The 17,030-nt window shown below is 39.7% G+C and overlaps 1 protein-coding gene across 5 annotated transcripts in view; it reads right to left on the bottom strand.

Moving 5' to 3' along the window:
* LDAH (lipid droplet associated hydrolase) overlaps positions 1–17,030 on the bottom strand; it is a 107,448-nt gene that overhangs the window by 33,552 nt on the left and 56,866 nt on the right. For all 5 annotated transcript variants that reach the window (XM_052688855.1, XM_052688875.1, XM_052688865.1 and 2 more), the window contains one exon: positions 3,527–3,767. In XM_052688855.1, coding sequence (XP_052544815.1) covers positions 3,527–3,767 — 241 coding nt within the window. The remainder of the gene's footprint in view (positions 1–3,526; positions 3,768–17,030) is intronic.

Below are 17,030 nucleotides of genomic sequence, written 5' to 3'. Positions count from 1 at the left end.
TATCCTTGTATTCAGCGTGAATACACAGAATGACAGTTCAGATAACTTAAGGTCACTAATGTTCAATTTTTCTGTCTATTCATCCCAGACATTCAGGAATGTAGGCATCCCAATTCCAGTTAGTTGTCATACTTTTTCTGCTCTAAAATTTCTTTGCCAAAAGCTTAAAACCCCAAACTGTCTTCAGATTCCTTTGCTTACTTCCAATAGGTTCATTTGTATTTTCACATCTATATTCTCTATGTAGATATAATATATATATTCTCTATATTTACCTATATATTTTATTTTGTCTCTATATTCTACCCTACAATCACTTTTCTTTGCAATCCCTGCTCTCTCCCCTCTTTCTGCAGTATTTCCCCTTTGGGACTAGACTTTATATCCCATTACCTTTCTGGACAGTGTAATCACAATGCTTCTGCTGTTCGACTGGGATTTCTCCATTCTGTCAGTTGTAAAATTGGGTCAATGGAAAGCTTAGTTTGGATAAGAAGTGGGAGCAAACATAATCTGAAACAGTGGGATAGACAAGTAATACAATTCTTCTTTCACAATACCCTAGCCTCTCTGACTGTTTCACTGAGGGCCAGATTTTATTGCCACTGAAGGGATCTTTTCATAGAATCATAGAATCCCCAAGGTCGGAAAAGACCTACAAGATCATTCGGTCCAACCATTCACTTATCATCAGTATTTTCCACTAAACCATAACTCTCAGAACAGTATCTAAAGGTTTCCTGAACACCTCCATTGCAATGATTCAACCACCTTCCTGGGCAGCCCGTTTCAGCACTTGACCACTCCTTCCGAGAAGCAGTTTTTCCTAGTGTCCATCCTGAATATCCCCTGGCACAACTTGAGGCCGTTCCCTCTAGTCCTGTTGCAAGTTATGTGGGAGCACTTCATCCCATTGGCCTCAGCCCCACTATCCAGCCTGTCCAGATCCCTCTGTATGGCCTTACTACTTCCAGGCAGATCAATACTTTCTCCAAACTTTTTTTTGTCATCTGCAAACTTACCGAGGGTGCACTCAATGCCATCATTCAGGTCATCAATAAAGATACCGAACAGGACAGGCCTGACCCCTGGGGAACACTACTTATGACCACGATCACCACTCATGACTCTTGATCTCAATGGGAACAGCACTAGTTCTTATAGTTCCACTGCAATTAAGTTTTCAAGCCTCATTTCCTTTCAGAGGAGAGAAAACATTGTTGTGACTAAGCTTTGGATGTGGTAACAAATCCCTGGCAGGTTGGTTTGTTTTAGCGGACGTACTAGTCTTAAGGAAACTTTTACCATCTTTTCTGCCCTTAATCACAGCTTTTATTACAATTACAGTAATGCAACAGACATACATGCCAAAGGCAATATGTGTATTTTTAATGAGTTGACATGCAACCTTCCTGGAGAGGAGGAACATCTTAATTTGCTCAACATTTCTCAACCATATCTAGCAGTTTGTTAAGGGACAAGGTACAAATCAGAAAAGTATTTATCACAAATTCAGAGGTTTCACTAAGTCACAGATGGGCAGTTCTGTAGGATAGCCTCGGTTTTTGTGCTAAGCTTAGCAAAGTTTTGCTGAAGCATTACACTGCTGTCCACAAAGAATACAAGAGAAGGCCAACAGGCAATATCCAGAAAGCTTTAAGGTTATTAATCCATGCATGTGGTCCTGAGTCACTGGACTGTAAAATATCATCACTTTCCAAAGATGGAATCGAAGAGGAATTCTGCCTAAGAGATGATATCACAAGCCCAGAGGAACTAGTTGCATCAGAAGGCCTATTTATTCAAGTTTTATAAGACACTGGCTCACAGGGACTTTCATTCTGGTATAACGAATTCAGTCAATAAATTGAACATAGAGATCACATCCTATGAGAACAAGCCCCTTCAGCCTGGCTTCTTGCTTCAATTTTCCTTGCAGTTTGGACACATCGGTGCACCCAGAAAAATTACCTCTGGCTGTCACGTCAGGACAGACACACTTGGGAACTGAAAAACTGAAGAGCTGGGCTCCAACAGCAGCACATCAAATCCACCCTCTTAAAATATTCCTGGCACTGCAGTGGTCTGTGCCAAACAGCACTTACAAACAATGACTGGCCACAATTTTCTGGAGGTTAATGCAGGCCAAGGACCACTTCCACCACAATCCTCAATGCAGCTACCTGCTTTGAGAGCTAGAATTTTATCTGTGTAGACCAGAGTATTCCTGGCTTGTGGAGATATGACCCCACAGACCTTCACATACCTTTCTCCGAGACTAAACTAGCAAAGGAAGAAGCCTGAATTCCTACGGTACATATGACTGCAGAGATGTTTTCTCTTTCATCATCATAAAATTTCCATAAATTAACAGGAACTCAAACAGCAGACCATATGACTTCCATCAGGAGTTTACATTATCAACCAGCAGCCTGACTTTGTCAGGTACAGGGTGATGAAATGGAGCCACTATTCTTAGGGCAGTTTTGTACAACATAAACAGCACTGTCTGGGTTTGTCAGCAAAAACCCTGACTGCCCATCCTGCTTGCAGCCTACAGGCTGCTTGTACAACCCTAGAGGCGAGTCTTTGGTACAGAGCAGCACATTCACAGATGAGGTTAAAGGGACTTGCAAGCACAAAGTCACTCTGGCACATCTGTTCGGACGATTAGGAGGTAGAATTAACTGATAGAAGACAGAACACAACTGGAAATCTAGGAATGTGTTTTTACTACTATTAATGCAATCTAAACTTCCTTCTTGCTGTTATTACTGTGTTAGCATGTCAATTCTATTCCAAATTGTTTTCAACTGCTAGCTTACTAAAATACCTGGAGTATAGCACAATTCACGTTCTGGTTTTCATTCTAAATGTAACATAATTTATCTGAAATTATTCCCTTTCTTAAAGCTGTTCCTTTTGCTAGAACATGCAAACTATGCATACGGTGTGCCATATCATTGGAAGGACATTAATCTTCTGTCTTTGCCCAAAAAAAGCATTGAAATTCTGTGCACAAAGTAACTTCTATGTGCCTCTTCAGGCTGAAGGCCTTTTCCTACATTCACTAATGCTCCAATTCAGATTACAAAAATGACAGAGAGAAAGAGTTAAATCAAGGCTTAATGAAACTTATGTGGAGAAACCTTTGTGAAACTGATTATTGATTTATTTCACTACCCAGTATGAAGGAAATGCAAAAAGTAAGGAAGGATGAATAAAGATCCACTGCAAAACTACGGTTTAATCACATGAGATACTGCTAAAAGTATACAGGTCAGGGTTTTCTTAACAAATATAGATGCTTTGGGAAAGTATTTCATTTGTTACATTTCCTTGAAGACTTTTTTTTTTTTAATTGACAAACCGAGATTTTCCTGTAGTCTTTAATTTTAGAGAATTTTCCAATTCACAATTTATTCGTGCTTTAGTACTGAGCTTTTGTCTGCAAAAAGCCCAATCTACCTTCGCTAAACGAGAGCGACACAAAAGCTGAGGCAACCACCAAACCCCACGTGCTCACCGATGCAATCCACGCTGAAGAGATTTACGGAGGTCGTTATGGAAGATTCATCGCAGGTCTTCATGCCCCGCAGAGCAAAGCGCACGAGGGAGGCCTTGACGCCCTCGGGCAGGAAGGACAGCAGGTAGACGGGCATGTAGAGGGCATAGCGCAGCTTGCACAGCAGCGGGGTCATCAGCTTGCCCTGTGGGGACTGGGCCATGCGCTCTATCGTGGGAAACAGCAGCACGGAGCGGAGGACCTGTGCGACCAGGAGAAAATGAGAGTCAGCAACACTTGCGGCACCCAACCAAGCCTTGCAGGCGCCGTCACCCGGCTGCCACTTGGGTTTGTCGCATGCAGGCATATAGATAGGCTTTTTGAGTGCTCCGAGCACAGAACTGTAGCATTACTTGAGTTGGGAGAGACCCTTAGAGGTCACCTGGTCCAACTCCCCTGCAACAAACAGGGACACCTACAGCTCCATAGGTGCTCAGAGTCCTGTCCAGCCCGACCTTGGGTGTCTCCAGAGTTGGGGCATCCCCCACCTCTCTGAACAACCTGTTCCAGTGCCTCACCACTCTTATTGTAAAAAACTTCTTCCTTATATCCAGCCTCTATCTGCCCTCCTTATGTTTGAAACCATTTCCTCTTGTCTCATTACAATGGACTCTACTGAAGAGTCCGTTCTCTTCTTTCTTATGATAGAGGCTGAAAGCCTGCTCCCATCCAAAGATGGCTATCATCTTAATGTTTTCCAAAGACAAAGTTAGGTTGGGAAATGTGGTCTAAGGATGGGAGCACACAGTGGGGAGCCCATCTGGGACAGAAGGCACCAGTGTCCAGCAGGCACTGCCCCACCAGAGGGCAGCAGGCAGCCCCACATCCAGTATCCGGACTGTCTGACAGCACACAGGATTGTCAATGGGCAGCTCCATATCAATATTCCTGGTAATGACAGGAGCATGAGAGCACAACCCCACCACTGAGATGTACAGTGATGCACATCACTGCTTTTAGCATGCTAGAGTGAAAGACATGTGTTTTAAAGTGAGTATTTTATGTTGTGATAACAGAATACAGGGCAGCCTTAAACTAGCATAAAAGTAATTAAAAATGCCACCCACAGTAACTAAAAGCAAATTACTGTATGCACTCTCTATTACACCTCCATGTTATCAAACCAACATTCTCAAAGAATACTTGCTGCTTTTTCCTGGATGTGAAACATGACTACAATAATTCATATATGAAAAAGCCTCAAAGATACACAGCTACTGTCCCTAACAGAAGTATCAAGAAGGCAAAATAAGAGAGATTTTGGATATTGCATTTGCAGATAATTAAGTATAAACCACAGTGACTTGTTGGCAGCTACCACAGATATAAAAAAGATGCAGTTATATATGCAGTTATATAGATGTCTGTTTGCTGCATATATCACTCTACAGATTGCACAAGTTAGATTAATATGTTAAAAATATTCTAGAACTATTTCAAAATGAATGCTTTTGCTCTCCAGTCAGCCCCAGCTCATGCACCTGTGAGCAGCATCATGCTTTCACAACAAGATATTTACAAAATCTGGGCATTGTACCACAGCAAAGTAATTTAGGAAATATCAGTAACTTGCCTTACTGGACTTTCCACAGTATTTTAAACGCAGACTTTCAAAGCATTATTTATAGCCAATACAGAACTATTTTAAGAAATCCTTCCACTTTCCAGCTGATAATACTTTGGTTTTAGACAAAGAAAAATACATTCTCAGGGAAATCAGCCCTGGGCCTCTTTTTATTAAAGGCAACCAGCAGCTGAAGTACAGGAACGCAAGACTTGTACTAAATTATATGGCAGTTTCGTGATATTTCAGCTAGGAGCTGAACTCCAGCTCTTGTGATCTAAAGCAGATTTGACCTGTGTTCCCAGGCAAACATTAATCCTTTGACATTACAGTTTATAGATACAGGATTAGTTGCTTGGAGTGCTATACTAACCACTGGGGGAAGTCACTAAACCTTGGAGGTAAAAGAAAGACAAACCAAGTAAGCTGTCAGAATGCCCTGTGCATTCCTGCATTTTTTAATGGCATATAAAGTTAAAAGACGATGGTAATATGGAGGGTAATTTTATTTAATTTCTTTCTTTACTCTCTGTCAGACAATAACATAGAAATTCAAAATCTGCATTATTCAAACACGTATCAAGTATTTCTCAGCTTAGTGCTAGATTCAGAGCCAGGATTCCAAAACACGCATTTGCCTGCAGAACTGCTTAAAGATGGAGTTCAGCTTCTTTGCAAGACGGCTGTGGATACAACAGACTTAACATCTTTTGTTATAATTACACACGTTCATAAAAGCAGTATGTTATCTTTTTGCCTTGAAATAAGCGAATTAGAAATGGACAAGTAAAATGAAGGAAAGTGGCAGATTCAAATACCTGACATCAGTTAATCATTTTTGTCTTGTCAAATGCCAAGATCTCATCCAGTTGCAATTGACACCAGCTGCAACCATGTAGTTGGCACTCAATTATATTTCCTGTTACAACTCCCAGAATTGTTACAAACTGGTAGTTCTGGTAGCAGAGGCCATTACGTATTAAAGTACCAGGTATTATCAGAGCTATAAATGCAACTGTATATATCATTAACTAATGTGTAAGGCATAATGATCCCTCTGTATACGGAAATTCTTCTCATATGTAATAGCACAAGTTTCTTGTGATAACAATCAGTTTAAAACACCAAAAACGTTACAAATATCTAGACTGAGAAACCCAAATCTCCTGGTTCAAGCTACCCCTCATTCAAAGTCTAGTGAGGCTTATTGGTTGAGCACTGGTGAAACTAGAGACACTACTCACAGAGTCTTGAATGGATGCAGTGACTCTGCAAGCTGGCTGGTGAACCTTCTGAAGGCAAACATGCCCTGTGCTCGTGATGCTATAGGTCACACCAAAGCCCTGTCTGTGCTTTGGTCAACCTTCCAAAAACTGTGCCTACCTTCCTGCATGACACTGAAATTGTCAGTACAATTGTCACTGCTGATTGTTGTGATAATACACAGTATTCGTGAAGCTTTTTCTTTTTTTTTTTTTACTTGCTTGACAGTTATTTATTTAAAAAGCTATTTAAGTGCAAGATTTCAGCCCTCACGATGACACATGCATTCACAGTTAAAGTTCAAGGTGTTCCTGTTTGGCTTTGTCACCAGGCAGCTTCTGCTTTCATTATCTATTTTTAACTCTTCAAATTACATAGGGCTGAAGACAAGAAAGGTTCAAAGGACTGAAATATGATGCAGCATCTCACAAATTTTAGTGTTTTAGCCTTTATTAACAACAGAAACCTAACATTATCTGCAAGCACATCTCATAATTTAATGTGGGTGTCAAGGCAGCTCCTAGTCACTTGTCACACAGTATATCCATCTCTGGAAGGATGCAGAGGATACAGCCGGAGTGTGCATTCATAGAACAAACTGCCTTAAATCCCCAACACATTTTACCTTACAATGCATGTCACAGTAGGAAGGTGTACAGACTTCTGGAGCTTTAATTTTGTCCCTCTTCATATACTTTAGTGTTTAGAACTATCAATCTATCAACTCCAGGTGTGTACAATCTGCACAACTTTTACAAGACATAGAGATGAGGAACTACTTAGAGAAAAGTGAGCCCTCAAGAACACAATGGTGGCCAAGGAGCTCTGGTTAGGCAGAACCATTAAATCAGTATGAGTCACTTCACGTCATCACTGCTTCATGCAAATATTAAATAACAAAACAAAGGTTTCCTCCAAGCTACCTACATAAAGAACTCATACATTCCTGTGCATTTGGACAACCTATCTGGCTTTTCATCTATTTAGCACAAGACAGTGGTATGAAAACTAAGAGCTATCACAGTAGGAGGATATGCCCTTTGCTAACTATGATGGGAACTCAGGCAGTTCCTTTGTATTCTAACATCCAGCATTTTCCCTTGTAAAACACAAAAAATCCTACCTGCTGGTTCATTCACTTTGCAGAGGTGAGCACATAGGCATGGCACAGGACATCCACATCCAGACAACTGCTATGACTCTCAGAGCTCACTTTTTCCTACACTGAGTTTTCAGTGAACAATGGTTACTTCTACAGTTACGGATTTGCAAAAACAGTTGGAAGGTTTTTCTTTTGATTAAAATGAGAACAGAGAACAAAACATCCAACTATTGCATTTAAAACAAAATGGTTTTTATCACTGCACAATTTATTAGTCTTGAACACAGCAACATGGGATTCTTGTAAAATATTTAAATAGTTTCTATATAAAGACACCGAAAGCATGAAGATCAGATCCAGCCAACAAAACACGCTCCTATTTTTCACCAGTGTCTTTTGTTGAAAGGGTTGAAATACATCTGTCAGCTACTATTTCACATTTATGTCGGTAATGCTTCTTGTTTTAGGGACTGGTAAGTGATTATATGAAGGATATAACATTCTTATTAAAAAATGGGGTGTCACTTAATAATCACTATTCAAAAAAGTGCTGTGATTTTCAGAGCTGTTAACTCCTGCGATGTCAATGAGAGGAGCTCAACACCTCTGAAATTCAACAGCTTTGACTACACTTAAGAAATGCAGACTGAAAATTCAGGCACCTGTGATTATGCAGACATTTAAAGTGAAAAGACAGATACGAGTATCAGAACAACAGGAGATTTTAAAAGATTTTTCTTTTCCTTCCCAGAAGAAATCCCAAGCAGGTACTGGCTAGAGCTCAACTTTGTTGGTGGCACACCTTGGCTCCCACTGTATAGGCTGTCCCTACCCATGCTCAGATCTCTCTACTGAAGCTGTAAAATAAGAAAACTCTGATCTACTGAAAAAAAATATTCCTCCTACACTATCAGAAATGAAAACTTCCCCAGAACAGACCTGATGGTTTACTCTGCTCCAGTTGTCACTGGATCCTTGCTTTGACTTGTGAGATTTTGAAGTGTTTGCTCCTGCTGCATAATTTGCTCATACTTGGGTGCAGGAACAGTTAATGCAACAACCACCAACAAAAGAACATCAGATTAGGATTCCACACCATTTACGCAACACGCAGCCCACAGCAGCCCTAGAGACACAATCAGCTGGCAGCAGCAGGAAGCAATCCATTACTTTTTATATGAGAGCCATTGCGCTGACCCATGGCAAAGAACGCAGCACCCCAGCACAGCTCTGCAGGCACACAGCCCTGACCCGTACCAAGAGCATCAGGATATGGGAAGGAGGCAGGACTTCAAATCATAGGGCTGGGAAGAAAACAGGAGCAACTTTTACTTTAAAAACCTTCAAAAAAGCCTATAAGAAGCAACAGCCATTTCACCGTCAAACTAACACTTCTTTTAATGTATCTCGTTCAGCCCATGTATTAGTTTATTATTCCTCTGTTGTGCTGGCAAGGGAAAAGCTATTATCTGTCAGGTGAAACCTAGTAAATTTTTCAAAGATAACATAATGATGCACTTACTGGTAATCTACAGCCTACCCTTGACACAGAGTGCCACATTAATCACAATTTCTTTTACTTGGTCTGCAGAGAAGTGCAGGCAAAACAGTTTGGGTCAGGGGAGTGCATCCTGCTTTATTAGCACAGCTGTGCTGTGAGGATTTCCAGGAAAACAAGCAGGGCAAAACAGCAGGCGCTTGCCTACACCTTCCCTGCCCAAAACAGGGCTTCCTAGGCTTTCCACTTCACTTTGCCGTCGCTTTTCTAAACACACTCTTCTTTTTTTTTTTTTTGTCTATGTCAACAATGAATTCTATTTTAAAATCTTCAATAATTTCTTAGAATCATAGAATTATTTGAGTTGGAAGGGATCCTTGAAGGTCACCTGGTCCAACTCCCCTACAATGAACAGGGACACCTACAGCTCCATCAGGTGCTCAGCCTGACCTTGAGTGTCTCCAGGGATGGGGTGTCCACCACACATCTGGGCAATCTGTTCCATTGCCTCACTATCCTTACTGCAAAAAACATCTTCCCTATATCCAATCTAAGCATCCCCTCCTTACATTTGAAATCATTTCCCCTGTCCTATCACAACAGACCCTGCTGAAGAATCCATCCCCTTCTTTCTTACAGCTCCCCTTTACATACTTCTTCAGCTGCTCATTTGAACTGCCATTTTGTTTGCTATATCAGCACACTGTCACAGCTTGATATAAAGAAAACCAAATAGTTTCATTATAGCAAATGAACTGAACAGTGAACAGAAGTTGCAAAAAATAGTTTCAGTCCTAGTGTGAAGTAATTCCATATGATGTGAACTTTCTTCTATTTTACCTTCTTGAGCTCCTGTGATCCCAAATGAATGTGTGGCAATATTAAACAAGTAACAGAACAAATATCTCCAACACAGTTAACGAAGTATACTACAACTGAAAATTCCAGAGTATTTATAACAATTTATCCCCCAGACATGTCTTAGCACACTCACTTTGTATCTTACAATCATGGAATCATTAAGGTTGGAAAGACCACTAAGATCCTCTAGTCTGACCATCGATGCATGCCTGTCACCGCTGTACACCACATCTCCCAGTGCCACATCCACCCTTTTCTTGAACACCTCCAGGGATGGTGACTCCCCCACCTCCCTAGGCAGCCTGTGCCAATGCCTCACCACTCCTACTGAGAAGAAATTTTTCCTACTATGCACTCTAACTCAGATAGATGGCTCTACATCAAAATGTATACTGTTAAAGAGAAAGATTAAAATCAACTGGATGAATCCAAACAATATTGCCTAAGACTTAAAACACTAGAATATAAACATCAAACGTCCTTTTAAGAACCAAGCATAAACACATGCAAGCAGTCCTTAAGATTCATTTGCCAAATGGACTTCAGGATGAATTTTTCTCCCTAAGTTCTGTGCTGTTAGCTATAAGGCCCGGTCTCTGTGTTGGGCACATGCCAGATCCAACACATGCACACACCTCATGCACACACTGCTCACATACATCCTTCTAATTCTTAGCTGAAACCTAAGGATCCCCATCCAGCACGCTGGTTACATGAATATTAATGACAACTTTCACAGAAAGAGCAAATTCATAATCAGACACAGTGAAGCAGCACAGAGCTGAGCTATGGCCCAAATAAGAGTACAGCAGTTTTCAGTACAGAAATAACCCAAGGTTTATCATATCAGAGGGAATAATTATTATTTCATATATATTTCCCCATGAATGCATTCTATAAACAGCAAGATGAAACCAGAAGAAGCATTTTAACTGCCTAAACTTGCAGCTCCCAGTTCACATTGCAGCCTCAGTGCTGGTACATTTAACAGGGCCAGGTCCAAGGTTCCAGAACTGCAACTTTTTATTATGTTCTCTGGCATGATTTTGGCCAAAGCCAGCCAGCACCTTCCCTGATGTTGTCTGGGAACAGGTTAGATGGTCTTGTTTGGTCTTGGATGTTTCAGAATTATTAAGCATTACTTCATACTCCATGTATAGTGTCTATAAAGTGTATGCCAAGACAAAAACAATGCAAACTGTCACAATTAACATCAGTACGTGATGACTGTGAGTGCACCGAGATACTACACAGAAAATAAAATTTGGTAGAGTTAATTTTAGTATTTTATTTGGTTAATTTTGGTATTTTAATTCTCAGGTCGTGGAACAAACTCAAAAACAAGTTAATCTTACACAAGGAGAAGAAACACATCACAGATATCAGAGGAAGGTCTGCTTCCCTGCGAGAAGGCTAAGATTGTATTCTATGCCCCATATCCTAAGAGGAAAGGTTTCAATCCAAAAACAGCCACCAGTAAAACATAATGAAGAGCTGGATGATAACATTTCTGAAGGAAGTTATGTTAATGCAGAGTAACACAAATAGCTTGTCAAAATGGGAGCAAAGAGATAATGGTGCTGTAAGAAATAACTACTATTTTGTGGGTTATAAATGTGAAAGGTGAGAAACTAAATTTGGGGTGGGTCAAGTGAAGTAACACGGCCAGTAACAAGCAAAACTCAAAAGATAAGAAAAAATTCAAATGCTAAAGTAGGTATCAGATGTCTGTGCTGATATCAACTTTTATGCTGTACCAATCTATCAGAAAGTAGAATCTCTACCAGCAGGAATTTTGCAAAAGGGAGAAATGACACCTTACATGGATGTAACAGATGCTCTCTATTTCCAAAATCAGAATATTTTATTAGGAAGTTGCAAAAAGTTCAAATAAGGCCTGATAATGCTATTGAAAAGTAAATGCACAGGATGCAGGATGAGGAAATGACAGGCTCACGGCTCTACCACAGACATGGGCACTCTCTTCTGATAAAAAACTCATCAAATTATTCAGAAAATTCCTTTTTTTTTTTTTTTTTAGCCACTGCAAAATGCTTGCCAAAGAAAACCAGAGATCAATGTAGATGAAGAATTCCTTTCCTCCCACAGTTTAGGCTCCTCATTTTTCCTGCTCATCCAAACTTTTAATTCTTACAGTATGTGTCCAATAGATGAGGTTGCCACCATAAAATGCTGTGCTGACATGATTGTCTCCACAGCCTTCTCAGTCTTGTTCCTTGGCTGAATTGTCACTCAGAGGTCAACCCAGAGCCCAGGGAGCAAAAGCTGAGGCTGTGGAGAAGTGGTAGCCAAGCTCCAGTCAGTGTCTCCCTCCTTGAGAGATCTGCAAAGCCAAGCAACTAGAAATTCATAACATGTTTTAACAAAATAAAATTGCCTTCATATTGTGTTGCATCACATTCTAAGTTGATCCTGAAGTTGGCAGCATGACAAGGGCTGTTTCCTGTTTGAGCACTGTTTTCCGTTTATCTTAGCTTGATGTCAAGGATGCCTCTGCTTCTTGGCATCTGAGGCACTCTTCTTTGTTCATACTTTGTGTTTTTATAGATAGAATTACTTACAGTCTAATAGTTTGGGGTAGAATCTGAATCCAAACCCTATTCTGACAACAGACAAAATGAGAATTATCGGTGCGTATGAGAAAGTTCATCCTTGTTTCTCTGGGACCACAGGTACAACCTTGGTAGATCCCTTCTCATCTCTACAAGACATCATTACTGAACTGACCCTAAGGGAGCCAGTCGACTTAGGTCAGACACATCTCCAACACTCTCGATTGCAACAAAGAGATTACAGAACTGTGGGAGATTTTGTTCTGAGAACACTACAACAGGTTGGATTCAGAATAAAATGGGATAAAATAAATTCAAACAATTATACAGCAAAACTTTTACCTAAGATCATTTCTATTTGGACATAGTCATAAAGCAGCTGCTATATGGGCTTTTCAGGAAACAGCATGCATACATATATATGCACACATACGCATTGTTTCCAAATATTTCAAAAGAATTAGCATCCTTAAAGATAGAGGGTAATTAAAGATACAGGCAACACCAACACTATTTTGGTGCAGTTGTATATAATCCTCACAATTTCACAGTATTTCACTGTATTATTAACCGGGGTAAAACATGATACATTAACTCTATGATTTTTATGGAAACATTAAATTGCAGTAAAGACGATGCTATCCTCAGTGATAGCAAACAAATCCATTTTTTGTAGCTTGCACACAAGTATAGGTAATCCCAGAAACAGAAATGAAATTTAAGGGGAAATTTCCTTTTTAAGTATATTGGTTCTTAATTTCTTGTATCTTCCTTCTGAAGTAGTGCAGTGTAACACAATAGATTACAGCAACCTCATTTTTCCATTTCCCCACCCTACAGACTAATTCCCAATGCCAAATCTTTGCCTTATTTTTCATGACTTAATCAGAAAAATATTATTAGAAAAAACTTAAGGAGCTCGCTCGACTTTCATATTCTGTTCCTTGTATATTCTTTGCCTGAAGTATGTCACTGTTTCTGGGAGTCTAAGGCATTCTTTTAGCTGCAGCACGAACACTAGCCAAGAATAGCCATGCTATTCCTTCCTAATGAAATGCAGGAGCAAAATGAATATACCAACGCACCTCACAGGCACCTCACCTCTGTTATACTTTCACAGACTATCCTGGAAATAGAAGATGGCAACACTTTAAGGTATAAATAGATGTTAACTCTCAGCTAATGATGTTTAATGTCAGGAAAACAGACAAACTCAACTTTCCAGCTGATGGAAAATGGCAGAACTCCCCCATGTAAAACAACAAAACTACAGCCAATTTGTTGGCAGCAGTTGAGATTCTCCTTAACTCAGCAGTGTATCTGGTATGGTTTTACTTCTATGCTATGCGGCAAAAAGAGAAGGATTTAGCAGGAAAAGCAATTAGTAGGATGCCCTGAAATTAAACTTAATCTACCTGCTCCACACCACTTAAAAAAATCTATTTGCTCCTAGTTTGTTGGTCTACTAACTTACATTCCTTTATATTCAACATAAACGGAATCCCACATAAATTTCTGTGCCTTCTTCAACATCCAAATTTGACTCACTATCTACAAACATAAATAGCACATATACTTTTCAAATGAATGAAAGACTTGGGTTTATTTTTCCTTTCAGATTCTACCTTTAGGCAATATTTTAATCTATCTGAAACGCCCTACAGTGATCATAAAGTTCACTATGTCCTGGCACCCTCTTTACTTAACAAACACTATTCAATATTGTTTGAAGTATGGCTTTTATGCCTTGAGCCTCCAGTGTTTTCTGAATGGAAACAAAATTCAAGGACCAGCATTTTTTAAATGTATTTGTATTTCAAAGTGCCACAGTCTTCAGTGCAACGATGTGCACAGTGCACAGGCACAACGACCACATGCAATCTCATCTGAAGTTAAGTAGGCCTGAGTGATATTTGCAGCAAGGTGAGGTGTGACTAAATTTTTGTCTACTTCAAGGCCACATTCCACTGACTTAATATAGATTTGATTCTGTGCCCTATATGGTGGATTCCTATAACTGAACTCAGTGCACCAGCTGCATGAAGAGCTGGTGCAAAAGATTTAAAAGAGATTTAAAATGGGAATCTCAATCAGGCTTATTAACTTTGCATAATATTATTGGGAGTACAGTCAAACCTGTTCTGCAGAGTTCAATAATGGAAGAACTACGATGGAATGAAAATAACTGTATCTTTCAATAGCACAGTGAGAGGAATGGAAATTTTGGTACTGTCTAACTTCAGCTGCTAACAGTAAGAAACTATCTTTACTGACACTGCTGGTGATAAGCAGAATAACTGAAAGGACAGAGCCCTAAAGAAACTGTGGCAAGCCCAATGTCCTACTGAACGCTACTGGTCCCACATGATTTCATGTACTGTAAGGCAATGAGAGTGAGCTTGGTTCTGCCAAAACTAGTGGCAAAATTTCTATCAATTTACTTAATTCTGCCTAATTAATAAATTCAGATTAAATAATTTATTTATCAGTTATTAAATATGACTGTTTACAGCCAATCTCACAAAAGCTATGATATTCTCAGCCCTGAATACTAAGATTCTCTCATTGTCCTTATACAGACAGACAAGGGCCAAGACTCCCCTAAGACACCTATTGTAGTAGTCACAGAGTATCTTCTTGGATTGAGAACTAAACTGAGAACTCTGACCATTCAATTTTAAAACCATAAGCCAAGAATAAGTCATACCTTGTGCCCTGGGCTGCAGGTCCCCCTTTCAAAAGGATGTCAGTATCTCTCTTAACACCTGACTTCCAACGCTGAAACCTGTCTAATGGCAACAGGAAAGGGACCATCCACATCTCACCTTAAAATGAGTCATGGCACAAGAAAAAATAATCTGTTGTTTCACATTACTTGAAATATTTTCCAAAAAGAAGCACTTCTAGAATTTTCCCAGTCAAAGTCCAGAATTCTGCTAAACACACAAAAGACTACAACGCAGAAGTGCTCCCTACAGACACCAGAAACTACTTCTCAATAGGTCAGCTCTACGTACTGAACTAGTTGCAAATTATTAAAAATATTAAAAATATTAAATACACAGACTGCTCATTGCATTTACTAGTCTCACAGGGCTGAAATGCAAATTACTCTGTACTACAAATATTTGGGTAACTGAAGACTTGCCCAAAATGTTCAAAAGAAAAAAAAAAAAAAGCCTTTTTATGGGTTAAGGTAATAATGAGAAAACTGTTCTCCCAAAAAGCTGTATCTTATTGTTGGACTGAAAATAGTTTAATAGAGAAAATGTTCATTGACAGAGCAGTATTTTACATTGAGAATTAAGCCCCATCAAAGTGGGCAATATCATTCCATCTACAAGGAAAGTGCCAAAGGAGACAGCCAAAATTTGCAACGGTGCGATAATACCGGCAGGGATGGATTTGTTGCTATTATGATTAAAGCATATAAACAGAAGAAGATTAGGAGGGGTGAGAGTGAAAAGAGAGGAAGAATAGTTTATTGGTTGGAAGAAGGGCAGGGAGAAGCTTATGTTGGAATGCAGTGTCACAGTTACACACCATAAAGCTTTCAGTTGCTCCCATTACATGAATGTCAGAACGCAGCTGCCACTTTCCAGAAGAAATTCTTTCCATTTTCATGTTGGAAGTACAGGGTGGGATTTTTTTTTTTCAGCGTAGCACTCACATGAGACCACTTCATTCCATCTGCAGGTACCCTTACGGTACCCACAACTGTGGTCTTCTAGACATGATCTGGGAGACTTACCACTGCGGATGAACCTTAACGTGTGTGATGAAGAGATAGATGGCTCAACAAAGAAAGTATTAAGAATCAGACTCTCTGCTGTCTTGAACCAACTGCTTTTACAGTCATCAGCGTAATAAATCTCAATGACAATGCATTTAAGGAAAAGTGGCTGAACAAGGTGAATGAGAAACCAGCCTTACAATTATAATCTCATTTTGCTGCTGAAAGAGGAAAGTCATGATTTTCCAACAGTGCCTTGAGATCCTTAGACTTCTATTTTTAATAACTTTGCCTGAGACACTGATGGGGTCTCACCATCCTCCACTGAAATCAGGCTTCAAAAAGGCATCCTGTCAATCCTAGTTCTTGGCTAGAAGAGCTAGCAGACAGATAAGGAAAATCAAGATGCGATTTAATATTGGAAGGAGTTCAGTCCATTACCATTTTAACCGTTCCTAAATGTCTTCCTTAAGAACATACTCTGATGTAAAAAGAGCAGAACAAGCTCTGATTGACTTAATCTGTGAGAAACAGAAGTGAGACAGGAACTACACACTGAGAAGAAACAGAAGAGAACATCAAACTTTTTGCTCTGTATTTTTGTGAATGGAAGAAAAGAAACAAGGTATATATATCTGAAGTTCTAGATAGTACTTACAACCCAGTGTCTTGCCAGGGTATCAGAAGCAATAAAAAAGAGAAGAGGAATCAGCTCTTTTTCCCATCCTACCACTGATTTTCCCAGAACTGGAAGCATTTTGAATGACAAAGAAAATTTCCTTCCTGTGCAATGCTACAGACTGCAGTAGTCTTTATTGTATTACAAAGGGTGGAATATGGGCAGGAGTCTGCTAAAAGAGCATACACACCA

This window comes from Tympanuchus pallidicinctus, unplaced genomic scaffold, assembly GCF_026119805.1.
Source record: "Tympanuchus pallidicinctus isolate F22 unplaced genomic scaffold, pur_lepc_1.0 scaffold1, whole genome shotgun sequence".
NCBI classification, from domain to species: Eukaryota; Metazoa; Chordata; class Aves; order Galliformes; family Phasianidae; genus Tympanuchus; species Tympanuchus pallidicinctus.
The sequence above is the reverse complement of the archived record's forward strand: the minus strand, read 5'-3'. Positions and strand labels throughout refer to the sequence as shown.